Source organism: Podarcis muralis, chromosome 3, assembly GCF_964188315.1.
Source record: "Podarcis muralis chromosome 3, rPodMur119.hap1.1, whole genome shotgun sequence".
NCBI lineage: Eukaryota > Metazoa > Chordata > Lepidosauria > Squamata > Lacertidae > Podarcis > Podarcis muralis.
Window position 1 is genome coordinate 104,859,078 of NC_135657.1, and position 27,055 is coordinate 104,886,132.

A 27,055-nucleotide genomic window follows, 5' to 3' on the forward strand; every position below is an offset into this window, starting at 1 on the left:
AAGGAAAGCAAAACAATCAAACAAAAAAGAGTTCACTGTCAGATCCAAAGCAGGATGCAAATTTCTTTTCCTGTTAATTAATCGAGCTTTCATCGCAATTCTGTGATCTGTAAATAAAGCTCCCAAAGCAGTTTTATAAAACACAAAGGAGAAGAGACACAGGAGGGAGAAAAGCCCATGGATGATCAAATTCCACAGAAACTAATTGTGTTCTCTTTCTGAAGGATGACCAAACAGGGCCTTCAGCACCGAAATAATTCTGAGTTTGCTTGTATTTCTACGCAAATGAACTATAAACTCAAAGTGTAACGTGCCCTTGACGTAACTTGAGCACCTACCATATATTACTAAGCTTTGCAAATATTATTAATGGAAGGAAAGTTGCTTCTGCTGCTAAAGCGTATGCAGTGTCTAACTTTCCAAGTCTTACTTTCCAAGTTCCTTTATTAAAAATTGCTCAGGCCTTTCAAGATCTGCCATAAGGGGGACTGATGAGAAGGCCTTAAGATATTTACCCAGACATGACTGAGACATGCTTGATGAGATGGGAAAAACATGAAGCCCTTTGAAAGGATGCAAAACTCTCTGGCCATCTGCTTAGTGGCAATGCTTGGAGAACAATGAGGGGGGAATAAGAAGTGGGGAGGGGAGGGGGGTTGCTAGATGGAGGGAAAAGGTAGAAGATCCTTCAATTATTGGGTCAATGAGGCCATTACCGCTCAAAAAAACATCTGAGGGAGTCAGCAAAGCTCAGGAAAACAACAGCAGCTCATTTAAACAAAAAACAGCCCAGCCCGTAAGAAAGCAATTTAGGTCAGTGTTGCTCACGAAACCTTAGTTAATTAGAAATCATAGGTAATGCGTGCAAGCTCCGAAGAAGTTTCATTCCTCTGCCTTATCCTTCCTTTCATTCGCAGCCCTTGAAATCCTGCAGATGGAGCTCTGCTTAAATGAATACCGCACAGCCCGAGAGGAGCTTCTGTTTCATTTGGCAGTGCAGGTGAACAGCCTGAATTAAGGTTTTAAATGAATGCCCCAGGTGTTTATTCAATATGGTGTACAGCTTAGGCGCTGCGAGCTCTAAAGGCTTGGCAAAGCGCATCTGTGTTTTCACTATTATACAATCCACTGGAGAAAAATTACAGGGAAGGCAAAAGTTTGCTAACCCGGAGTACCACAAATCAGATTTGAACCATTGTTTTTTTGCCAGGCTATGAAATGCGTTATCCTCATGAAGGAGTACATCATTCTGAATGAACAAGCAGCCCCTTAGTTCTGAGGGGCACTTAACAGTGCCCTAAGCTGTGGTAATATGTTCAATAAACTCATTTTTATAATAATAAATTCAGGTTGTATTTTTGCCTTTTGTTATTTCACTGCAGCAGCTATATCACTTCGTTGTTTCCAAAGCTTTTCAAAGCTGACAAAGCCTTAAAGGTGTTTGAAGGGATTTTTTTACCCAAGAGCAATAATATATGGGTGGTTCGTGAATTCTGAATTGAGGCCACCTGTCCCCATTTTGGACTGGACCAAAAAGTACAGTGGTACCTCAGGTTACATACACTTCAGGTTACATACGCTTCAGGTTACAGACTCCGCTAACCCAGAAATATTGCTTCAGGTTAAGAACTTTGCTTCAGGATGAGAACAGAAATCGTGCTCCGGCGGTGCGGCGGCAGTGGGAGGCCCCATTAGCTAAAGTGGTGCTTCAGGTTAAGAACAGTTTCAGGTTAAGTACGGACCTCCGGAACGAATTAGTGGTAAGTACTTAACCTGAGGTACCACTGTAGTAGAATGTCAGAGAGAAGCTCTGAACAGAATTGAGTTGGAAAAGCCATAGCTGCTGAGCACTCTCCTCTTTGAAAGTTTTAGGAGACCTGTCCCGGGTTGAATCTGGCAACCTTATCCTGCAGCCTTTCTCAACCTTGGGTCCCCAGATGTTGTTGAACTACAACTTCCGTCACCCCTAGCTAGCAAGGCCAGAGTTCAGGGATGATGGGAGTTGTAGTCCAACAACATCTGGGGACCCACAGGTTGAGAACCGCTGTATCCTGGAATCACTAATTCACCAATGCTGCTTCAGAGTATTCTGGACTGCAGGGCCAGCCCAATACATTTTGCCACTTGAGGCAAAAGAGATTCACAGAATTGTGGAGTTGGAAGGTACCCCAAGAGGAGTCATCTAGTTCAACCCCTACAATGCAGGATTCACAGATAAATATTCCAGACAGCATTCATGTTGAGTTATGTGTTCTTTGAATAAACCTGAAATGTTTGGTGCCTGCTACATGGTGCATGCCATTTTTCATATCCAACAATACCCTGGTATGAAAACGCGGGACACATTTTTATTAATCGACTCCAAGTAGATGTTACCTTACGTCTAAGGAAGGAATATTTCCATACTTTATGAGCATCCCAATCTTGTCTTCATATCACTCCTGGGAGTTTTCCCTCCTCCTCACAGCCCTCACACCCTAAAGGTGCATCAAGGATGCATTGCACCCATGGATTCATGACACTACAGTGGTACCTCAGGTTAAGTACTTAATTCGTTCTGGAGGTCCGTTCTTAACCTGAAACTGTTCCTAACCTGAAGCACCACTTTAGCTAATGGGGCCTCCAGCTGCCCCCACACCGCCAGAGCACGATTTCTGTTCTCGTCCTGAAGCAAAGTTCTTAACCCGAGGTACTATTTCTGGGTTAGCGGAGTCTGTAACCTGAAGCGTATGTAACCTGAAGCGTATGTAACCCGAGGTACCACTGTATTGAACTCAGTGACCCATTAACGACTAATGGGTCAAGAATACTTCTTTCATTTAAAAAATTAAATTCTTTAAAAAAATATTTAAAAAACTACCTTCTGAGTATAAAAACAAGTAAGAACCTCACTGAAATTAAAACATATGCTTATGTGTGTGAGAGTTTTGAGATATCCATGTCTTCATCTGATATGCAAGTTCTGACAGTTGAGAAATGAGTTACTCTTTTTTGCTGGGGAAGCTGTTAACTGCCTCCCAGAAGCAGATAAATCCATTTATAATAATAATAATAAATTTTATTTATATCCCGCCCTCCCCAGCCGAAGCTGGGCTCAGGGCGGCTAACAACAATAAAAATAATCCGACATTCTAAAACATTCATTATAAAATTAATTAAATCAGATTAAATTAAAATCAAATTAATGGCAACCATCAAGCTAAATTCTGTGCATATTGCCGATTGCCAGAGGAGGGGGTCAGGCTGCGCCCTGACCAAAGGCCTGGTGGAACAGCTCTGTCTTGCAGGCCCTGCGGAAGGATGTCAGGTCCTGCAGGGCCCTAGTCTCTTGTGACAGAGTGTTCCACCAGATTGGAGCCGCGACCGAGAAGGCCCTGGCTCTAGTTGAGGCTAGCCTAACCTCTTTGTGGCCTGGGATCTTTAGGATGTTTTTATTTGCAGACCGTAGATTTCTCTGTGGGACATACCAGGAGAGGCGGTCCCGTAGGTACGAGGGTCCTAGGCCGTATAGGGCTTTAAAGGTTAAAACCAGCACCTTAAACCTGATCCTGTACTCCACCGGGAGCCAGTGCAGCTGGTATAATACCGGATGGATATGATCTCGCAGCGAAGACCCCATAATGAGTCTCGCTGCGGCATTCTGCACCCGCTGGAGTTTCTGGGTCAGTCTCAAGGGCAGCCCCACGTAGAGCGAGTTACAATAATCCAGTCTGGAGGTGACCGTCGCGTGGATCACAGTGGCTAGGTCAGGGCGAGAGAGATAAGGAGCCAACTGCTTAGCTTGGCGGAGATGAAAAAATGCCGCCTTTGTTATAGCTGTAATCTGCGCCTCCATAGAGAGGGAGGTATCGAAGATTACACCCAAACTCTTAACGGATGATGTTGGCACTAATTGCACCCCCGCAAGAGATGGGAGTTGCCCCCTCAATCCCATATCGCTCCGTCCCAGCCAAAGGACCTCTGTCTTCGAAGGATTTAACTTCAACCGGCTCCCACGTAACCATCCAGCCACAGCTTCCAGACATCTGGTCAGTGTATCTGGGGCCGAGTCAGGGTGGCCGTCCATCAACAGATAGAGTTGGGTGTCATCGGCATACTGATGGCAGCCCAGCCCAAAACTCCGGACAAGCTGGGCGAGGGGGCGCATAAAGATGTTAAAAAGCATCGGGGAGAGAATCGCACCCTGAGGCACTCCACACACCAAGGAGTGGCGCGATGACAATTCCCCCCCAAGCGCCATTTCAAGCAAACATGCTCTTTTTAGACTTTTAAACATGTATCCTCTATGTTTATTTATTTTCATGTTTTTCTGCCCTACCCCCCTTCCAGGTTAAATCAGTAGCTTAGTCTGAAGCAGGAATAAACAATATTTTTTACTTTTTTAACACTTTGTTATTTAAAAGCTTTTGGTCCAACGAACCCCAAAGACTCAGATCATTTCAAAAGGGATGACTGGGGTGGATTCAGAATTCCTGTGGGAGCAGGGGAGGTCATTTTCACTCATTCCTACACCCTGTAGCCCCCCCATCCCTGCACCCCCTGAAAAGTTGCCCTTGCAGATTGGGGGACCCCCTGGAATGGTGTGGAAAGCAGCACAGGAAGCAGTGAGAATTGCACCCCCCCCTTCTTCCTCCAGCTGGAGTTCACAGAGTTTCCATGAGCATAAGTTACATTCTGGATCCCAACCATCATGTCTGAACAGTACAAAGATGGTCCATGTTTGGAAGCCTTGCAGAGCAAACAACCTGCTCATGCAGTGTAGGAAAGGTTGAAATGAACCTGCACAACCCACAAAGGGGAGGAAGGGAAGTCCAGGAGATTCTTTGGAATTCTCTTTCAATGTTGGTTGTTTGATAATTGTTTGTCAATTTCAAAAACTGAAAAAGCTGAAAATAAATAAAAATGAAACGAACCTGCACAAGGACTAAAGGAGAAGAGGGTTGGATTTGTGCCCACTGAGATTGCCCCATCTGCCACACATTCATGGGAACTTGTGGACAGAGCCTGCGAGACTACAGACCTGTACCCTGCATTTTTTGAAGGGTACAGATACCATGGCTATTTTGAACCCGGAGAGGCTCTCCTCAGAAGTTCCAATGAATGTCTAGTCAAACTTCATGTATTGTCTTGAACAGTGGGCTCAGTACCAGACTGCTAACGGAATAGATAGCTTCGTGGCACTCCAAAGTTTCTATCTCTGGTCTGTTCTGTACCCTTTATGTTAGCCGGTTTCCCCTCATCTCCTTATCAAACCCTATGATCACACCTCCCTCCCTCTCTTCTTCCCTCCCTCCTTGTTATCTGAAATAAAAGATACATTAGAAAAGAGGCAGATTTCCTTTCCTTTTTTTCCCTCCTCAGAAAGTGGTACGGTTTAAAAGCCTCCTAATTATTGTTATGCCTGTTACAGAAATAATTTACATCCTACATAATGGAGCTAAGGTGGCTAACAACAAACGCAGTAAAATACAACATAAAGCAATCCTATAAAATGTAAACAGTGTATAAAACAAACAGGTAAGAAAACAGATCAATAAGACAGCCAGGCTTAATAAATAAATAAAAATAAAACAAAGCACAGCAGCAGGAGCAGATAAAACAGCTTGATAGGCCAAAGGCTTGTCTAAATAAGAAGGTACTTGTGTGATGGAAGCCACCACAGAAGTATCTGAACTGGAATCCCCAAGGAAGGTGTTCTAGAGTTTGGCCACAGCTACCAAAAAGTCCCTCTCTCAAATCCCTGCCAAATGCACTTCAGGCTTTTGAAGCTAGTAGTTTATTCATTTGATTCAGTGAGAAAACTCCAGACTTGTACTATGCCATTTTTAAAAGGCTAATGTGCCATACACACAAGCTTTTGTTTGATTGTTTGTTTAATGCTCCTCTACATGGAATAAAAATGAATTTAGGGTTTGTATGCCAGCTAGCGCCTTTGGTCATGGATAAAGAACATTATTTCAGTATGTGTTATTACTAAAACTTGGCAATTATGCTTATACCACAAGGTTTTGTAGTGTCTTCATTCTGTATAACATCTAGATGAAGAAGAGGAGTTTGGATTTGATATCCCACTTTATCACTACCCTAAGGAGTCTCAAAGCGGCTAACATTCTCCTTTCCCTTCCTCCCCCACAACAGACACTCTGTGAGGTGAGTGGGGCTGAGAGACTTCAGAGAATTGTGACTAGCCCAAGGTCACCCAGCAGCTGCATGTGGAGGAGCGGAGACGCGAACCCGGTACACCAGATTACGAGTCCACCGCTCTTAACCACTACACCACACTGGCTCTAGATGGTGGTCCTAAAGGAAGGTCATTAGGAGTTTTGGAGCTGGGTGATTTGATTTCTTATTTATTTAACTATGTATAATCTGTACTTTCATAAAATATGTCAGGGCAGCTTACAATACATAAAAAATATAAAATAAATACAAATGACATTATAAATATAAATTTTTAAAAAATAAAAAAAGCAGTAGATACTGGTTGGTTAAAAAGGGGGGAAATTCAAAAGACACCTGAAAGAAGGCGGGGTGGTTCCTGCCAAATATCACCAAAGAGCGAGTTCCATAGGGCGTGACCTGCCACACTAAAGACTCAGCTCCTAGGGAAGGCTAACCGAACCTCAGGGGCATGGGGAACTACCAGAAGTGCCCCATCAGAGGACCACCTTAATTGATGCAGAGTACAGTCAGATGGGACGCGGGTGGCGCTGTGGGTAAAACCTCAGCGCCTAGGACTTGCCGATCGCATGGTCGGCGGTTCGAATCCCCGTGGCGGGGTGCGCTCCCGTCGTTCGGTCCCAGCGCCTGCCAACCTAGCAGTTCGAAAGCACCCCCGGGTGCAAGTAGATAAATAGGGACCGCTTACCAGCGGGAAGGTAAACGGCGTTTCTGTGTGCTGCGCTGGCTCGCCAGATGCAGCTTGTCACGCTGGCCACGTGACCCGGAAGTGTCTGCGGACAGCGCTGGCTCCCGGCCTATAGAGTGAGATGAGCGCACAACCCTAGAGTCTGGCAAGACTGGCCCGTACGGGCAGGGGTGCCTTTACCTTTACCTTTACAGTCAGATGGTCCCTAAGGGTTTTGTGAATTAACAGAAGAACCCTGAACCCAGCTTGGTATTAGATTGGTGAGCAGATGACACCCAGCTCTATCTCTGCTTCTTATCTGACCCAATGTGTCATCATTGATGTCTGGAATGGGCTAGATTAGTGCTAGAAAGTCAATCCAGAGAAGATAAAAGCTGCTGTTTTTGAAGAGTTTATCAGTCGAGGGAACTGGTATTCAGCTTGCTCACTCTTCCTCTTTAGTACCTGGTTTGTAGTTTGGGGGATGATGCTTGGCTGGATGTCAGGTGGTATCAATTGTTTGTGGTGCCTCCTATCAGCTTTGACTGGTGTGCAAGCATGGCTAGCACAACACATTTTGCTGCCTGAGGCAGAGCAGCAAATGGCCCATGGTCACCACAAAGGCTAGTCAAGGCAGCTTGTCACCTGGGGCAGAAAATTGCACAAGTGACTCTCCCCTTACCTGACAGTACAAATGCAGTAATAATACATTGTTATTTACTTCCCTATCTATGATACCCAAACTAGCTGCTTGAAACAGCTGCGTCACTCTGCCCAATGGTTCGAGTGGCCCAACAACTGCAGCATTATCTATGCCCCAGTAATGTCCAAGCTAGATTACTGTAATGCATTGTATGATCAACTACCCCTGAAGCAGCAGCTGAAAATTACAGCTCGTCCAAAACATGGCAGCCAGATTGTGAGTTGGGACTAAAACCTTTTAGGCATATTATAGAACTAGATGCTGGTTTTCAACATGCTGGTTTTGGCCTGTGGTCTAAGGTTACCAGACATCCCCGTTTCCCAGGGACAGTCCCTGGATTTACACATCAGCCCCCATACGAAATCCACTGAAGTTGAAAAGTGTCCCCGGATTCATTGGAAAAAATCTGGTAACCTTACTGCGGTCATGTATCTGAAGTGCCACATTCTGCCATATGAACCTGCCTGTCAACTGAGATCTTCATTGGTGCCTCCCCTACCTTCTGAAGTTAGGCAGGTGGCTATCAGGAATGCAACCTTCTCATAAGAATATAAGAACAGCCCTGGTGGGTCTAGCTAACTGGGTGCCCATGGAAAAGCCCATCCCATGGGAAGCCTGCAAGCAGGCCTCAGTATCCAGACTGTGGAATTCCCACCCATCATATTCTGATGTCTTCAATTCTGTCTTTCAAGTGCCACACAAAGTGTCCTTTGGGTTTTAATGGCACCTGCTTGCCTTTTGTTATTATTGTTTTAAAGTATTTCCCCCCTCCCCCTCCAACTTGCTGCTGGCTGTTATTATAGTCTTGGCTTTTATCTGCCTTTAAAATGTTTTATTAGTTCTCTTTTTTTAGAATAATACACAGAGGTACAAATAGGCAGACTCTAAAGTTCTAGACAGAGAAACAAATAGAGAAGCCGCAGAAACTCAATGAAGGCAGCAAAACAGGATCCAGACCTATGAAAGAAAAGGTATTTTGCACAAAGAGCTCAACATTTCAGAAGAAGCCAGAAGGATGAACATATTGTTATGAATTTGTGGATGCCAGGCCAGTTTGGCAGGGTGGGGGGGAGGAAGTAGGCTGCATGTGAGACCCTTCTAATTCCTGGATCCATCATGGACCAGGCCAGCCTGGGTGATGGGCCATTAAGAGAACGAAAGGAACTGTAATGGGCCATTAAGAGAACCAAGGTCCAGATATTTGACAAATCTTCCACCTGCCTCATTAAGAGTTGCCTTCCAAGAACTACCCTTTCAATCTGTGCCCTCACCAGTCATAGATGGACGATATAACAGAATACCTTATGAAGAGAGACTCTGTCTGTGTGGGCAACCATGCGTAGAGGACATTTGCCATTACTTACTACAATGCCCACTGGGATGCGGGTGGCGCTGTGGGTTAAACCACAGAGCCTAGGACTTTCCGATCAGAAGGTCGGCGATTTGAATCCCCGCAATAGGGTGAGCTCCTGTTGCTCGGTCCCTGCTCCTGCCAACCTAGCAGTTCGAAAGCACGTCAAAGTGCAAGCAGATAAATAGGTACTGCTCTGGTGGGAAGGTAAACAGTGTTTCCGTGTGCTGCTCTGGTTTGCCAGAAGCAGCTTAGTCATGCTGGCTACATGATGCGGAAGCTGTACGCCGGCTCCCTCGGCCAATAAAGCGAGATGAGCGCCGCAACCCCAGAGTCGGCCACAGTCGGACCTGGACTGGTCAGGGCTCCCTTTACCTTTACTACAATGCCCACTATATACAGACCCAAGAAATCTATTCATGAAACCCCTTTTGATGAAGGAAACAAATCTAACCAGGGTGGAGAAGGTGAAGTGGCTACTGAGTGATACTGATGACACTGTGACTTATAAGGTCTCTCTCTATGCCCTGGCAGTGCAATAAAATATTTTCAAATATAAAATAGTGTAAGGAAAGGGGGCACTGTGGCAGATGACAAATGAGTGGGGCCACCTACTCTCTCTTTTAGATAGTAGGACAAAGCAGGTGTTCTGAGGGCAGTGTTGGCCGTGATGTAGCCCAGAGGAAGAAGCTTTAGGCTGGAAAGGCAGAGAAAAGCCATGGCTGATTTCTGCATGTATCTAAGGCTGCAGCTATGGGAGAAACAAGACACTTTGGGGGTGTTAATGGTGTGAATCTTTCCATTGTGGCTCAGGTTGTAAATATGCGTGGATAAAGACACTACAATCCCCAATGCGCCTCATTTCCAAAAGGAAACACAAACCTTGAGGCCTGGAAACCCTGGGACCTCGAAAAAGATGAACTAATATTTAAATTGCTCTTTACATGGAGTGTACTGCGCCAAATGTACAGCTCCATTTTCTAGCTGGGGTGATCCAGTAAGAATTTAAGTATCATGGGAGGAAGGGCCCATTCTAAGGTATACACCACACTTCCATGGCTGCACAAGAAAACAAAATGGATGACAGGGTAGTTTACAAATTGACTCCACTCCAAATGCTGCAGATATTAATAATGCCAAAGAGTGTGCAGCATACCATGTTATTTTGAATCTAAAGGTGAGGGAAGACTGAAGAAAGGGAATCGATTACATCTCAGGAAGTCTAATGAGGGCAATGGAAGTAAAATCTGACATTTGTGTTAGACATTAAAAAAAAAGTTTAACAATGGAGTTCTATTTCCACTATCACTGTGCAGGAAAAGAGGGTTTATGCCTTGAAGGTGGCAAGGGTGAAGTACAAACCAAACAGTGTTGGTTTTACAGTACAACGAAACCTGCTCTGACATTTTTGCATGTCGCTTGATTTACAGCCAATTCGACTAATGCCTTTAGGATGCTGTGGAAGAATCTGGTCTTCCTTGTCCATTCTCTGCAACGACTTGTACAGGGATCTAGGTAGCTGGAATACAGCTTTTCAGTTTTCATTTATGTCAGTGTTTTAGGGCCACACTCCTGGCTGTAAGTCAGGCATCCCCAACTTGCAGCCCTCCAGATGTTTTGACCTACAACTCCCATGATCCCTAGCTAACAGGACCAGTGGTCAGGGATGATGGGAATTGTAGTCCAAAACATCTGGAGGGCCGAAGGTTGGGGATGCCTGCTGTAAGTTAAGGGTGAATCAGCTGAATCACATTCTGCTTTGAAACTTGGCTGTGTAGGAGAGGTAGATTTGAGGATGATCCATGCTGCATTTGAGGTTGAAAGGACTTAGATCCACTGTTCCACCACTAAGAAACATCCAGCTCCAATGTAGTGGTGAAGGTGGAGCTATCTACAGCATAGGGTACCATACCATATCAATGCTGCTTAAATAACACATCTGTTAGGGGCATGGCTCTGAACAGCTGTAATCTCCTGGCATTTTGAAGCTTGAGTGAACATGGAAAGACCTTAACACTATAGGCAAAACCAGAAGTATTTTGTTAACTGAATTGTTCTTTTCATTTTTTCTGCAGTCACCCTATTGGTACTGCTGCTTGTCCAGACCATTTATAGAAGCAGCAAAACAAGAGAGTGCTTTTCAAAATACGACCAAACGCAACTCAGCTTGGAAGAAGCTACCACCAATACTGAAGGTGAATTAACACTATTGTTAATTCACTCCTGAAATGGAATCCTAACACTGCCACTGGGTCCACTCCAAGTAACTGCTCGAAATGAATGTAAGGGAGATGGCTACTCAGGGAATCCATATGGTAACATTGGCCACATTAGAAATAGACACATTTTGGCTCCCATCCCTTGGTGCAAGCCCCTAGTGACTGGCACATAATCCTCTTCTTGCTCAAAAGAAGATTTTTATGAGCCAGCTAAGTGCAGAGAAACTATTCCAGATGGTGGAGTCTGCATGATTGGATGATCAGCTGCCCACTGTGTTAAGAGAACTGAGAGTCTTAGAAGAATTGTAGGAATGTGAGTGACAGTCTGAATAGCGTCAAGTTCAAAAGGGGGTAATATTCTGAAGAGATGGGTGAGGTTATGTCACATTATTATCAATGACTCCTTTGCCGATAAGTTCCTCCTGTCAGGGAGAAGATTTATTTCCGTACAGAGTTGCTCATCTCGTACCTTCTTTTCATACAACAGTGTCCTCTTTTTGATTGATTGCCGAATCCTATAACAATCTCCTATTGTTTCTGCTTTGTGTCACCTCAACAGATGCTTTACACATCTTGCGGACTGTGCAAACAAGATGAAAATTGGGAGAACATGAGGGAACAGACTAACATGTCGAAGAGGCAAGGTGAAGTATCAAAGAGCTGTGAAGCAAAGTGAGTAGAATACGGACTCATTACCCAGAAATAATGGTCACTTATCCATGCACTGTCCAGATTCAAACTCACTTAACTGCAGTAAGGTGGTGGCCTCGTTTGCCCTCAGACCTTACCTGGGAATACTGGAACTTTGCAAAAATTGGTTGTAAACACAGTGTAAATCAGGGGTCTCCAACATTCTTAGCACATTTGAAAATCTGAGAAACTGTTGTGGGCACCACAAGATACATACTTTAAAGAAAATTTAAAAACACACACCTGGTGATGCTCAGAACCCCTCCCCAGATTTTTATTGAAAAGTGACAAAGATATCTCACAAGGGTGAGAACACTAGTCACTGACTTGAAGCAACTCCACTCCTCCTCATAAGGAATTTCTGGGTAATTCTGTGACCTGTATATCACAGATTCTGTATATGTTCACTATCATTATTGACAAATCATCATAATCAAATGATTTTATCTAAAGGCTGTTATTCTGAGACAACTCCTGCCGCCATGGACAGATAATACTTTGTCAACTATCTGCGGTCATTAAAGCCCAGTAGTGATTGGCAGGCCAACACTACTTGCCTGACCTCTATCACTGTGGTGCACCAGGAAGGTGAGGGGTGAGATGGTGGCAAGGGAGCAAACACACCAGCAGAGCCAATTCGGTGTTCCTGCTGATGTATTTGCACCATACCAACTTTGCCAATGTCCCTCCTCTCCTCCTTGCCTTCTGGTATGCCATAGTGATGGCGGTGCCAGGAGTTCAGGTGAACAGCACTACCCAGACCCGCAAAGCACTACTGTTCAAACCTCATTTTGGGTTTCCAGGAAACTGACTTTTCATCCATCCTGCATACCAGAGAGGACAATTCTCCAAATGATAATAACCATGGAAACAGGGTGATGCGGCATGCTGGGTATCCAATGTTCCTCTATATTTATCCCCGTTAAATAAAGAATTGACGTGGCCTCATGCAGCTACTTTGTTATATTTGTTTGGAATTTCTATTGCAGCAAGATCCAAAACACCAACCAGTCTACTATAGAAAGCCAGAGTTGCTTTATCCTTGAATAACGTCACCTACCAGAGGGTGACATTCTTCTAGCAGAGGAAGAGGTGGGAAGCAGCAACACTACACTGGCTCCTCCCTCCTTCAACTGTCACCTGGCAGAAGCTATTCCACCAGGCCACAGCTAAGAGAAAATTGGGAAACGGGGGGCACTTTACTGGAATTAGTAAGAGACCACAAACAAGGTCCTTGGGCTTCTCTACCAGAACTAATTCCTCTGGTCCTAATTAGAATTTTGTAACTTTAATAACCAGTACCTGAGTTTGCTTGTGGAACGCCCTCCCATCAGATGGCAAAGCGATAAACATCACCTGACATTCAGAAGACATCTGAAGGCAGCCCTGTTCAGGGAAGTTTTTAATATGTGACATTTTAGTGTATCTTTCATCTTTGTTGGAAGCCACCCAGAGTGGGTGGGGAAGCCCAGCCAGATGGGCGGGGTACAAATAATAAATTATTATTATTATTATTATTATTATTATTATTATTATTATTATTCCTCTTCCATTTTTAATTTTATGTCATTAACTTTTAGATCGTAAGTCCTAGAACAGGAGCCGTCTTGTTTTATTTATCTTATGTAAGCCACCACCATTACAGATAATGTGAAGAGGATGACAAACCATGTTGATTGATGCCTCCTTGGTTTGTACTAACTTTTCAATATAAAGCAAGTCAAATAAAGTGCTACCATAATATTACTATTTTGCACTGGTACTTTAGCAATATTTTTGTTAATCCAAGAGATACAGTGGCATGAGCTACGGCTTAGTTTCTGATAGCAGTGTTGTAAAAGCAAAGATGGCTACTCTTCTTCACAATCTGAAACATGCATTGTATTCTCTTCCCTGTCTTTGTACTTTCAGGGGGATGTTATTGTCATCTTCCAACTGTTTAAACAATGCAGTACCCAAGTGCAAAGCATTACCTAATCTCACAGAACAATACTAACAAACATTAATTTATGCAGCTTTAAGCTCCTTTCTTTTTTGCTGGCTTAGAAAAATTAATCAAATGTCTGATTGACAATTGACATAAACATTGTCTTGGACCGAATACTTAAAATTGAATGTCAGATTGTCAAAACAATTCTCAATTAAAGAACAGGACAATATTAAGTGGGACAAATAGCTACTGTGTTTTGTTCTGTTTGTGAAGAAAGGAGTCAAATATAATGAAGTCTACTCCTCTGTCATTGATAAAGTATTTTTACGTCTAATGTTTCTGTTTGTTCCTTTCTGTTTTTTGCTATCAAAGCAGATGTCCTTAAATGATTGTGACAAAATGGGAAAGCTTCACATTCCTTAATTGTTTCTATTTTTATTAGCACATAAAAGGCAAAATCCTCCCGGTGAAAGAAATGAAAACAATTAAAATTCAGAACTGAACCTGTACCACCTGCTCTTTACATGCAATCTCAGCTTCTGCATACATAATGCCTACAAGAAAATGAACAGGAACTGGCTTGCCTCCTGTTTCAGAAGGATGGACTGCATTATTCTTTCCTGCAGGCTGATAACTTATGTCTAAAACAGATGCAATAACCAGACCGTCCTGCAAAAGTATACAATCCAGTTGGTGGTATCTCCTGCTGAGCAGCTGTCCAAAACCAATAAATAGTTCCTTCTGCTGTGATGAAACAGCGGTTTTGTGTCATCGATTCAGATATTGATAGAAACTCATTTTTGCTGATATGGCATTACAAAGGTCTCTCTGCATCCTGACACACCACTATTAGTGAAAGGTTCCCCCTGCAAAACTGTATAAAATTTGACAGGAGCACTGCAAACAGAAAGGCAGGCTCCTCTACCTGTTTTTTTAGTCTCTCCAGAAAGCAGCACCAAGAATCAATGTAATCAGCAGAACCGACGCATCTTGTAAATATCAGCCTCATCTGTAGAAGCCAACTTTATCCTCTCTTGTCTAATGAGCCAAATATTTCAACCCTCGCAAAAGAGGTGAGGAGGAGAAATAAGGAATATGTCATCTCCTCCTGCACCTTCTCATGGTAGCACAGGTGTTTCTTTAGGAAATATATAGCACAGAAATCCTCTTAGACTCTTCCACTTTTGATAGAATCTCTGGTGAAAAGTTATTCGGTTGGAGTTACATGTGTCATAAATACTTCATACGTTCTAAGCAATTTTGGAGATTATTGAAGGTAGTTAGTACTGAGCCTGGGTGGCATCTGGCTGGTCTACTGTGGATTGCAATTTAATTAATTTTATTTTACTGTGTTGATTTTATTGGAATTGTACGGTATGGTTGTGAAGCACCCCGGCATGCTGCAAATATGAGTAACGGCTTAAAAATTTATTGAAAGGGGGAGAGAAAAAGAAAAGAAAAGGCAGAAACCAAACTTTTGGAATTGGGGTGAGGTAAGAAGGGTGGGACGCGGGTGGCGCTGTGGGTTAAACAACAGAGTCTAGGACTTGCCGACCAGAAGGTCGGCGGTTTGAATCCCCGCAACAGGGTGAGCTCCCGTTGCTCAGTCCCTGCTCATGCCAACCTAGCAGTTCAAAAGCACCTCAAAGTGCAAGTAGATAAATAGGTACCGCTCCGGCGGGAAGGTAAACGGCGTTTCCGTGCACTGCTCTGGTTCGCCAGAAGCGGCTTAGTCATGCTGGCCACATAACCCAGAAGCTGTACGCCGGCTCCCTTGGCCAAAAAAGAGAGATGAGCGGCACAACCCCAGAGTCGGTCACGACTGGCCTTAATGGTCAGGAGTCCCTTTACCTTTACCTTTAAGAAGCACATGCTAGATTCCTTCCACAGTCACAACATCCTGTTATAGTGGGTCAATCAATAGAGTTTTAAAAAGGAAAATCTGCATTAATTTTGAGAAAAACTGAGTAGGAGACTCAACACACCTTTCCACCTTTCTCCCCAATATCTGTGACATTTGTGCCATCAATCTGTTTGGAAAGTTATATGTACTTTTAAGAAAACCACAAGAGTAGAAAAAACACAAAGACTTGCAGAACTGCAAAAACGGAAAGACAACACTGTTACAATAGCTGAGGTTGCTTTTTATCAAAAGGTGACAAATTCTACAAAGGATTAAGCTCAAAAGGTTTTAAGCCAAGCTGGTCAAAGTGTATATTCTGCCCTGTTGTATTCTATTAGTCTTTTCTATGCTCACACTTTCAAATCTAGCAAAGAATAAGTTGACAGTAAAATGACAGTGAGATACATTCTCCAGTCGCCGCATAGACTATGGTGCAATATGAAACTGTCGGGGAAACTTATGTGTGTGTATATACACATGTTCACAATGAAATATGATCTCCCTAAATTTGAGGCTGTTGATTATGATTAAAACGAGGCAGAGCAAAACAAATTCAGAATGTACCACCATCCATGATGCATGGTGACTGTTGCTTAGGATTGACAGGTTTCCTAAGTCTGCTGCCAAAGGGCAGTGCCTTGAAGTTTCAAGATAGTACCTACTGAAGCTGGAAGTGCTTACACATAAAGAAATCACAACCTTGCCTTTCTAGGAAAGGTACCACAGAAGTAGTAGACATATCTCAAACGATCTCAAGTGGCAGGGATAGGAAATATCCTTCCCCCAAGGCAGGGTTAGGGAACCTTTGGGTGGGATTCAACTAATAAATCCCATGAGTTGAAGCCATGCACAAGGACTTCTGTTTGTACTGGGTTTTCTCCCTTTCCTCCCACTGTGTAGCCCCTAAAATTGGGTTGGGGGTGTCAAGAGAATCCCCAGAAAAGTGCACTTAGGGTTGGGAGTGTTAGGATTCCTGCTCCATGACTGCAGTCATGGGATTGTTGTCTATCACATGAAGATGTATGTTTTGACTCCACAAAGTGGGAAGTGACAGAGACAGGGTGTTTGTGTTACTGTGTTCCATGAAGTGGGACTATTGTCATTTGTTCTTTCTCTTTGCTGTCTGATGCTAGAGAGAGAGGGAGCCATGTTGCAGTGCTCTGTGTGTGTTTATATGTAAATAAAATAGATTAGCCAAAATGCTGAGTTCTGTTACGCAAGCTGCAAAGACTCTGCGGATCCCTAAGTGTGCCGGTGTCTATTGGCATCGGTCGCTGTGATGTTCGGGCTGAAGAAAGCTTTCAAAGCTCCTGAACGATCGACCAGGAGGGAGAGAACATGCCAGTTGGGCATGTGTCTCTGCCAAGGTCCTACTTGAATGTAGGATGAGCTGACAGGGAGGGGGGTCATTTCCTCTGCCAAATGAAAATATTTGCCGTGATGAAACGATCACCTTAGTGCAACGTTGAAGCCCTCCCTTTGGCCCTCCAGTTGCTGCTTATCCACACATTGATCATCCCTGATCATTGGCCGGGTTTCATGGGAGTTGCAGTCCAACAACAAATGGGCAGGAGGGAAGGTCCTCTTTCTGATCACAGGCCTATGGCCCCCAGAGGTCGCTCATGAATAAATGCATGTCTTGTTCTGGCTGTTCTTCAGTGCAGAATGTTTGCCCACTTTCCCATCTCTTTTCAAAATGCATCTAGTATACCTTCATTATGTGTCCGCTTTTCTGTCACTCCCGCAGCAAAAGCAAAGTGCTAAGATTGGAAGAATGTAAAGAGTGATGTGAACACCTGGGAAGGAAGTTGGGGGATAAGACCTGTGGAAAAAACAGTGTTTCATTCTGTGAGTCTGCTCTTTTCCCAGGATTCCCTGAGAAGGAGGCTAAAATTCTCAAACGGTTTTGTTATAAATTTTAAAAAAGGTAGGCAGAATCAAACCACCTTGAATATAGATTTTGTAAGAAGGGGAACATTGTCTCAATATAAGTACTCTCCAGCCCACACAGAAGCTTATGCTGTGTGGATAAAAATGTGGATAAAAATTTACCTCGCCCTCCTTTGGTGAATAAAAGGATTTTGGAATATTCCATGGTTTCCTGGGGAAAAAAATCAGTTTTTTAGGAGACTAGAATAGATTTTTGTGAATTATTATCAGATCACGTGTAGAAATATTTCTTTCTCTCACTTCAGGCCACCATATTAGTTAATGTTGGTTAGATAGGAAATAAATTATGGACCTATAATGCAGTATTACTGCTATTCATCAACAGACTGGAAACAGCAGTACTTTTTTATTCCATCAGTCAACAACATGGCAAGCAGTATCCACAGCAAAATACTTCATTAGAACAAGCTACTCTTTCAAATCATTAATAAAACTTTCCAGTCAGGTAGTTGCCCTTGGGGGAATGAAGAGGAAACGGCACAGGTTTCGGTTGTCATCAATCTTCGGTGAGCAATGGGCAGGGGTCGAACATACATGCTTGTTTAAGGGTGTAAAAAGAGTTGATTTGCAGTAGCTTTCATCTAATCTTTCAGAGAAAACTCAAAGGAATTTTGTGCTATTTGTTTATCTGCCCTGGGGGCACCTCTTAGGATGCTTCTAAATGGAGGACTTTGAACATTTAAAACTGCCTTATACGGACTTTTGGTCCATGTTTTCTACACTGACTGGCCGTGACTCTCCAGAGTTTCAAACAGGGTTCTTCCCCAGTCCCACCTGGAGATCCTAGAGATTCAACCTGGGATCTTTTGCACACAAGGCGATTTCCCATTGCGTATCCCTTCAAATGCCACACAATGGTGTCAACATTCCTAACACTTCCAAGCCATGCGGGGGCTGTGCTCATCCTGATGGTCAATCCAGTTATAGCACTACAACCTTGCATTATTCACCGCCTGTTCCTTGACTTCCTGTATCGTACTAGGTTGGGAACGTGCTCTTCAAGCCGAAATTTAGGAAGTCTCACAGAGGCTTTTGTCAATGATCAAATGAGGCAACTCAAGAGAGTTAATGAGGTTTTCCGTGCTGCAGAATCATCAGTGTGCAGAAGCCAAAGAGATCTATGTCTCATTCCATGGTTTCTTGAATCCCTTCTCATCGCCACTGCCTCTCTTCCATCCGTAATGAGTGGCAGACTTAAAGGGATGGATGCAATTAAATTGCCTGAGGCTTTGCCAAGAGAAGATGGAAAAGATGAGTGAAGGGGATACAGCTGAAAAGTATTTTGGATATAATCCCAGTGCTTCTGATTTTTGTGTAAAGCATTTTTCTTGAAGTGAATGCGGAGCTGCTCTTAAATTTCTGTAGAAGATACTTTAGTGAGAATGGTATTATTTTACTTACAATAATTAACGTGGAAGTAGCTGCCTTTTCTTGAAGATCTCGTTGGTTTGACTTAGTACATGTCCCCTGCCTTGGGCCAATAAGAGGAGGAAATAGTTTCACCACAGCTTAAATTAATTTTGGAAATGTTTCTCAAGCAAATTGTCCTAATTCAACTCTCCTTGAAGTAAATCTCCTTATTATATTCCCTGCACCAACTGCATCCTCCATTAGATTAGGGCTGCAATCCTAAACACATTTAGCCAGTGAGTTATTTATTTTCATCACTTCAGTAACCACCCGTTCAACAAAGTCCTCTGTGAGGTTTACAAAACAAGTAAGTCACAGTGACCTTAGTGAGACTTGCTTCCAAGTAAGCACTATGATGCAATATTTTTTTTTAAAGAAAATTGTAAAAAATGTAGCATTTGTTTTATTTTCTGTTTCACATGTGTTTTTGGGTTGAGTTCAGCAACCGCACAATGCAATTGTTTAACCATCCAGTGACTTGCATGGGCTCACTTTGTGTGGGACACATTTGAATGAATTGATAGGGCATGTTAGCAGTGTTTATAGACTGCTCCAAACAAAAAGGAGCTTAGCTGCATGCCATGTATGGAGTCAAAACAGGATCTCTGGCTAATGGTTTGGGGGAACAGGGCCAGAGCAAGTGGTGCAGCCCATGTTTTGTATCCAGAAGGTCCCATCCCAGGTTCAATACCCAGCAACTCCAAGGAAGGTAACTTAAGCAGGAAGGCCGAAATATCTGTCTGACACCCTGGACCACTTCTAGCCAAAGCATCATGCTTGGTATATGCCTATGTACCAGGACTGCCTGGTACATAAAAAAACAACAACACACAGAAAAGCTCGAGATACACATTCATCTACCCACACGTAGTTGTTATCCCTGAGAAACATAGAAAATAACAGGATATGTTTATCCGAAAGTCTTCAAACTTACACAACCCTTTAAAAATTAGCTGATGAAGGTGAATACATCGAAACAGGGCCCTGTCCTGCCTTCTAATCCATAACTGACTTCTGACTTCTGCTCTATGATTGAAACTGAGTCTCCATCTGCAAGCTGATAAATTATAAGGATCGACATTATTGTCGAGTGAAAAAGAGAAAATCTTTGTAATGAATTATTGTGTTATACATATCTATATGAGTTTGAGTTTGTAATCTCTGTTAGAGTTTGTAATTGCTAATAATAATAATAATTTATTATTTGTACCCCACTCATCTGGCTGGGTTTTCCCAGCCACTCTGGGTGGCTTCCACGAAGACCAAAAAAACACTAAGATGTCACACATTAAAAACTTCCCTGAACAAGGCTGCCTTAAGATGTCTTCTGAATGTCAGGTAGTTGTTTATCTCTTTGACACCTGATGGGAGGGCATTCTACAGGGCGGGCGCCACTACCAAGAAGGCCCTCTGCCTGGTCCCCTGTAGCTTTGCTTCTCGCAAGGTGGGAACCACCAGAAGGCCCTTGGCGCTGGATCTCAGCGTCTGGGCAGAACGATGGGGGTGGAGACGCTCCTTCAGGTATACTTGAGTTTGTAATTCTTGTCAGAATATGTACTTTTGAATGGATTAGTTTTTGTTACTATTGACTACTGACTTGTGAGTAGGGACCTCTCCCACTACTGAAACTTACATTGGCCTGAGTTCTTGGTGTGCTTTTTTCTTGGTATATGTACCAGGACTGCCTATGTACAAGGCAATTCCACATGTTTACATAAGTGCACTCAAGATATTCTTGAAATTCCTGATGCTCAGAAGCCAATAATTAACCCTTTTATAGATTCCCTGTGACTTGTAGCTAGTTGGTTTTTTAAAACTGTATTCAGTATTTGAATACAGACAATAATCAGATGTACAGAAGCTTGCACGAAATGTGTTTTGTTCCATTAAGCCAAACCTGAGAGAGTTAAACTTCTCCACTGAACCTAGTACACTTTGAATCCAAGTCAATCTGGCATATTTTTCACAAATCAGCTATGCCTAATCCCCTAAAGGCAGTAATTACCCCCTCAGCATCCTCAGAAGTGGGATTTATTTAAGTTTCACAGCTCCGTCCTATAAGCCTCTATCCAGGGTTTGAGCGCTGATAGATCTTTGCTTATTGCCCAATCCCAACCCCAGTGTCAATGTAGGAACTAGCCAAGCCCCCCAAATTTCAGCTTCAAAACATTGCATCTGACTGACCAGCGATTAAGTGCACAGGGTGGTAGGTCTCCTTGATGAAGGTTCAGAAAGGTGCCTTTTCCCCCTTGCCAAGGATTATGTGCTGTTTTACCTGCAGCAGTTTAAAGCAGAGTTTGTGCTACTGCAGATAAAGTAGACTCGCAGGATCAGTCTGCACCTTGATAGTCTCTTATTTTTAGAAAGAAAAAATGCCAAGCTAAAAAAAAACACCCTTTCCTGACATTAACTTTTCTAATACTACATATATTTGAATCCTAGGTAGAACAGATGGTGAAATATAATGTATCCGCTGGGAGCCAAATGGAATTTACCAGCTGCAGGGGACAGTAAAGTATTAGAAGGAAAGGTACAAATAGTGAAAGTAGATTTGGTTCAACTTGCTTTGGATGAGGCATAAAATAAAATGTAAATAATTTCTGTTCAGAAGAAATTAGCATAATGGTTTTGGCATTTGCAACAAGAATAAGCCTGCGTTTTCTAACCTAGATTTGCAAACGCAGGAGAAGTCACACCATTTACCTGGATTTGAAGGAAGGATTATATCAATTCTATTATCACTGACAGTAATGAAACACAGCGCTGAGGCCATTAGCATTGTGCACAATAAAGAGGGTGTGATTCGTCTCAACTTGGATTTGCAATGCAAAAAAAAAATTAAAAGAAAATGCCACGAAGCTGGATATGAGCAAAGGAAAAAGCAAGTGCTATTAACCCGAGCTTCCACCACAGAAAAGTGTCAATATTACAAACAGGTTTGCAATTAAATCAGTGTCAATGGAGCTGACAAAAGAAGTTCATAATTAGGAAGATGTAGTTATCATTGACCTGGATTTTCCACAAAGACCATAACTAGGTTTTAATTTCAAAACATCTGATCTCTGCTTCTCACAAAGGAAGGCCTCATTGTTATTAGCCCTTCATGATTAGAGAATGCTATTATGATGCTAGAGATGACTATTGCAAATGGGTAGCTGGGCACAATGAAGCCACATGCTAAATGTGAAAATTGAACTTTATGTTACGTTTCACACAGTGCAAATCGAACCTCAGACCAACACAACCATTTCTGGGAGTCTTGATGCATGAAATTTGAAAACAGTGTTTGCTTTTTACCTTTTACAACCTGATTTTCCACAGCACTTTTAGCTCGACTGTAACATGTCCCCTCCCCAAGACATGATGTCCACTGCCACAGCCACTCAGCAAGCGTGTCTTTAGAGTGTATCTCCCCCCCACCCCGCAAAGAGTGGCCTAGCTGTGGACTGATCTGACCAGGAGGAACTTGTTAACATGGAACCCACCATCAAATACCCTTCTGGGAATTGTGGGGCCTTTCTGTTGTCACACTGCAGTCAGCTCTGCAAGAAGGTGCCAGGACTGGGTGCAGGTGTTGATGGCACTGCATACTTGGTCACTAGGGTCACGCTGGCAAAAACAGGCCTCTATAAACAGTCCTCCGGCACTTTGGCCAGCGATAAAAGAATAACCTATAATTCTAATCAGAACACAATATGGATCCAAGCCAAATGTCTGCCTATGGTATTTTGATGCCATCTGGGAAATTTCCTTTTCTAAATCATCCTAATTGGGTTTTGTGTTTTTGCCACACCCCTCTAAGTCAAAAGTAGACACAAAGTGGGGGGGGGGGGCATATTTATCAACCTAGTTTTCAAGGGAGCATGGACACATAGAACTTGTATCAAGTATTCAAAAGCAAAAAACCAAGACACACAAAACAGCACACTACTAGATTTAGGATTAATCATGAGGGACGCGGGTGGCGCTGTGGGTTAAACCACAGAGCCTAGGACATGCCGATCAGAAGGCCGGCGGTTCGAATCCCCATGACGGGGTGAGCTCCCGTTGCTCGGTCCCTGCTCCTGCCAACCTAGCAGTTCAAAAGCACATCAAAGTGCAAGTAGATAAATAGGTACTGCTCTGGCAGGAAGGTAAACGGAGTTTCCATGCGCTGCTCTGGTTCGCCAGAAGCGGCTTAGTCATGCTGGCCACATGACCCAGAAGCTGTACGCCGGCTCCCTCAGCCAATAAAGCGAGATGAGCACCACAATCCCAGAGTCGGCCACGACTGGACCTTAATGGTCAGGGGTCCTTTACCTTTACACCGAAATACTAAAATAGTGGGGGGGGGGGGGGAGAGAGACACCAAAACAACCCCATAACACAATAGCATAAAACGTTTAAGGATTTGGGGGTGGGGTGGAGGGAATTGTCAACTAATGAAATGGAGACGCACTCAACACAGCAACATTTTCTTGTAGGGTCTCACTTGTCTGAGTAGAATTTACCAGCTTACCTTTTTCTTCCCCTTTGTTTTCTTGATTAGTTCTATCTACCTCGGGTGCCTGTGGTTTCTCTTCTTGTATGGTCTCCTCCTGGGTTATCAAAGTCTCTGAACAGAACGAAACACAGAGAATACAGACCATAAGAAACGCAAAGAGACCACTAGTGGAGTCATTTTATATTCTGCTGGAAGCCGCCCAGAGTGGCTGGGGAAGCCCAGCCAGATGGACAGGGTATAAATAATAAAATATTATCATCGAAAATGATATATATGCCCACCATGTAGTTCTCGTTTAACCTAGGCAGCAGTTTTTCATCGGACATTGTCAATCTAGTGAATTCAAGAGAACCCTCAGCGAAATAAAGCTAACACATTGAACATAAACTGTGAAAGTAAGTCACATTGAAACTGATGACTTGAGTTTTTAATGCAAGTTCTTCAAGATCGTTGTTTAGTTAGGCTGAGAAATATTCCAGGAGAAAAATACTTAATTTCAAGGTAACTAGCATATAACATGATATGTGAGAATAAAGAAATGGCAGAGTAAGGGCCAAATCATCTAGCACAAAGTTGTAACAACATCCACAGGTTTAGCAAGAAGAATACATCAGCTTTCAAGCCTCTCACTTAGATGTCATTGGGATATTAATTATTTCCTGTTCTCATTCGGTACCAGACAACTGAAGAAACAGATGTTTGTTGCAAAAATGTACAATAAACTTGTTTTTAAAAAAATTAAATGTAGCCTTTATCATTTTGGAATGTTTTCCCCCATCTTGCTCACATTCTTAAATACAGAAAGTACCTTCTGCTTCCATGACTTGAGATTCTGTCTGAGTGTTCATTTCAACTTCTGTGGATTCCTCTTGGTGTCCTGTTGACATCATAAAGATTGGAAGATTATACCAATATGATACTCAAGTGTGCCTACAATTTATAATCAAAACTAATCATTAAAACAGAAAAGAAATGGAAAAGCATACCACTTATCAGAACATATCTAAGTGAAATTCAGAATTTCTGTGATTGAGAATAATGATCATATTGAATGATGCCAAGTTCCAATCAGCTATCAATAATAATAATAATCTAAAATTCTCCAGTAAAGAATTCATTCTATTAAGCAGTAATGAATAAATGACACTTGCATTATTAAAAAATAAAGAAAACTACAGTCATTATCTTCTCAAGACTCAATGAGGTTACGTTATGACCTTGGATCAATATTGTTATAACAATTTAACTGGAAGGCCTGTTTCTTTTTTGCTTACATTAGAGATTATGCTACTCAAATTGAATGGTTGCAGCAGCTATTCATTGAAGTTTATGGATGTTTCCCCGAGGCATCAATAACCATGTGAGGGAAAACTTGACTTTTATAGCTAGGAAAACTTCTATGGTCCCATCTGATCAATTACTAGGATTCTGGGGAATATTTTGATCGAAAGCATACCGTCAGCTTGATCTTGTTCACAGACTGCATGAGGCATTGGGTTATGTTCTTCTGTAGCTTTGGCATCTTGGGAGGATTCTAATAAAAATAAAATAAATAAAACTGAAGTGGGTTCTCTGTTGAACAAGTTTTAAACTGAGCTTCTGATGAATCCAAAGGTCAACACAGCCTCCTCCCCACACAAGTTCACACACGCTTCTTACCCCAACTGAGCACATGGGGATGTCTAACTCTCCTGGTGCATTAATATTCTATTGCACCTCCTTGCTGCCCAGTGAATTGGTGATAGGAACAAATTTGGGGTGTGCAAGTTGGTTGGTTGGTTCTGCAGTCTTTTTAGATATTTCCAGCACTAATTGGATGGGCAGGGGGAAGAACTGCATGATGGGATCTCAGCAATCCCATCATGCCAATCTCCCCCAGTTGGCTGCTGCTGACAACATCTGAGCAGTGTGCTGATCACTCAGCTGCTTCCAGTGCGAATAAACTGGGCAGTGCAGGTCCGCAGGTATATCAAACTCTGAAACGTCACTTTCATAAACTTGTGGTTTATGAAATTTTATCCAGTGGTGGGCAGCGGGCCAAAGAATCAGCATCCTAAACCTGCCAAAAACAATCAATGCGGGATATGTGAGAAACCTGGGCAGTTAACATCTGATCCAAATTTAATAATCTGTAAAGCAGGTATGCATTGAAAGTTTGTGATTTTAATTAACTGCAAATAATTCCCCAAGGCAAATATTTAATTACCTACACAGCTTCTTTGCAATAAGTTTACAAAGTCAACTTTTGAAGTAGAACTGTTATGTATACACATTTTTCAAATTATCTATGTTAAAGCTCCTCAAACTAATCCACTGCGTTTTATTAATCTTATTCAGAATTCTAAATGGTTTCTGCTAATACTATCAAAATAATAGAGAGAGGGAAAGAGAGAGATTTCAGAATTAAATCACGGAAGCAGGGGGGGAAAGCCGAAAGGCTGTCCAGGCAGTCTAAACAAACCAGACAACAGTCTGCTAAAAGCAGCGAGCAGGTGTACTGCAGAAAGTTGCCTGCCGAGAAAATAACTCCAGAGTATTAAAGCAAGCAAAATCAAAGGAAAGGACAAAAGAAAAGAAAATGAATCGGACGCGCCATACATTTTAGCTGATAAGATAATGTTTTACCAATATGTAATCAATTGAGGGACGCAGGTGGCGCTGTGGGTAAAACCTCAGCGCCTAGGACTTGCCGATCGCATGGTTGGCGGTTCGAATCCCCATGGCGGGGTGCGCTCCCGTCGTTCGGTCCCAGCGCCTGCGAACCTAGCAGTTCGAAAGCACCTCCGGGTGCAAGTAGATAAATAGGGACCGCTTACCAGCGGGAAGGTAAACGGCATTCCGTGTGCTGCACTGGCTCGCCAGATGCAGCTTGTCACGCTGGCCACGTGACCCGGAAGTGTCTGCGGACAGCGCTGGCTCCCAGCCTATAGAGTGAGATGAGCGCACAACCCTAGAGTCTGGCAAGACTGGCCCGTACGGGCAGGGGTACCTTTACCTTTACCTTAATCAATTCATGAATTAGACATTAATGAAAAAGTTGAGACTAATTTTGGCAGCATTTATTTACGCCTTGATCCCAAACCTATTGATAGAAAGCTGCACCAATTCAAAGCACCAGTTCAACTATTGAGTGGCAGATGCAACCTTTTAATATGATCCATGTTCTATGTTGTTTTAATTTAGTGTTGATAAAATTATTGTGTGTAGAAACTGCCTCTATACCTTTTGATATAAATACATTGCATACATACATAAAAGGTAAAAAGGTAAAGGAACCCTGGACGGTTAAGTCCAGTCAAAGGCGACTATGGGGTCCGGCTGAGATACATACAGGACCTGGATAAAAAAATCCCACACAACTTGTTTTGCATGAAGGCTTGCTTTTCTGACTCCCTGTGTCTCATGCAAGCTTCATCCTGAAATGATGAAGAACGTCTAAAGCCGTTTGTGATAAGACATGTGGGTTTGCTCTTCAAAGGAGAAATGTTAAAACGCACAGAGAGTGCATGTCAAGTAGCACTATGGATCACAGCTATGGATTTCATAGTAATATTTAGAGTGCAAACATT

The 27,055-nt window shown here is 42.8% G+C and overlaps 2 protein-coding genes across 6 annotated transcripts in view; one reads left to right on the forward strand and one right to left on the reverse strand.

Moving 5' to 3' along the window:
- Positions 1–27,055, reverse strand: part of MACROD2 (mono-ADP ribosylhydrolase 2) — a 997,146-nt gene that overhangs the window by 44,737 nt on the left and 925,354 nt on the right. For all 5 annotated transcript variants that reach the window (XM_077926445.1, XM_077926442.1, XM_077926444.1 and 2 more), the window contains 3 exons: positions 24,943–25,020; positions 24,295–24,363; positions 23,502–23,597 (listed from right to left, as the gene is read on the reverse strand). In XM_077926445.1, the coding sequence (XP_077782571.1) occupies positions 23,502–23,597; positions 24,295–24,363; positions 24,943–25,020 (243 nt within the window). The remainder of the gene's footprint in view (positions 1–23,501; positions 23,598–24,294; positions 24,364–24,942; positions 25,021–27,055) is intronic.
- LOC144327314 (uncharacterized) lies at positions 899–14,074 on the forward strand. Its single transcript, XM_077926439.1, has 4 exons — positions 899–1,000; positions 10,977–11,096; positions 11,680–11,792; positions 12,800–14,074. The coding sequence occupies exons 1-4, from the start codon at positions 935–937 to the stop codon at positions 12,858–12,860; spliced, it is 360 nt and encodes a 119-aa protein (XP_077782565.1). The 5' UTR covers positions 899–934; the 3' UTR covers positions 12,861–14,074.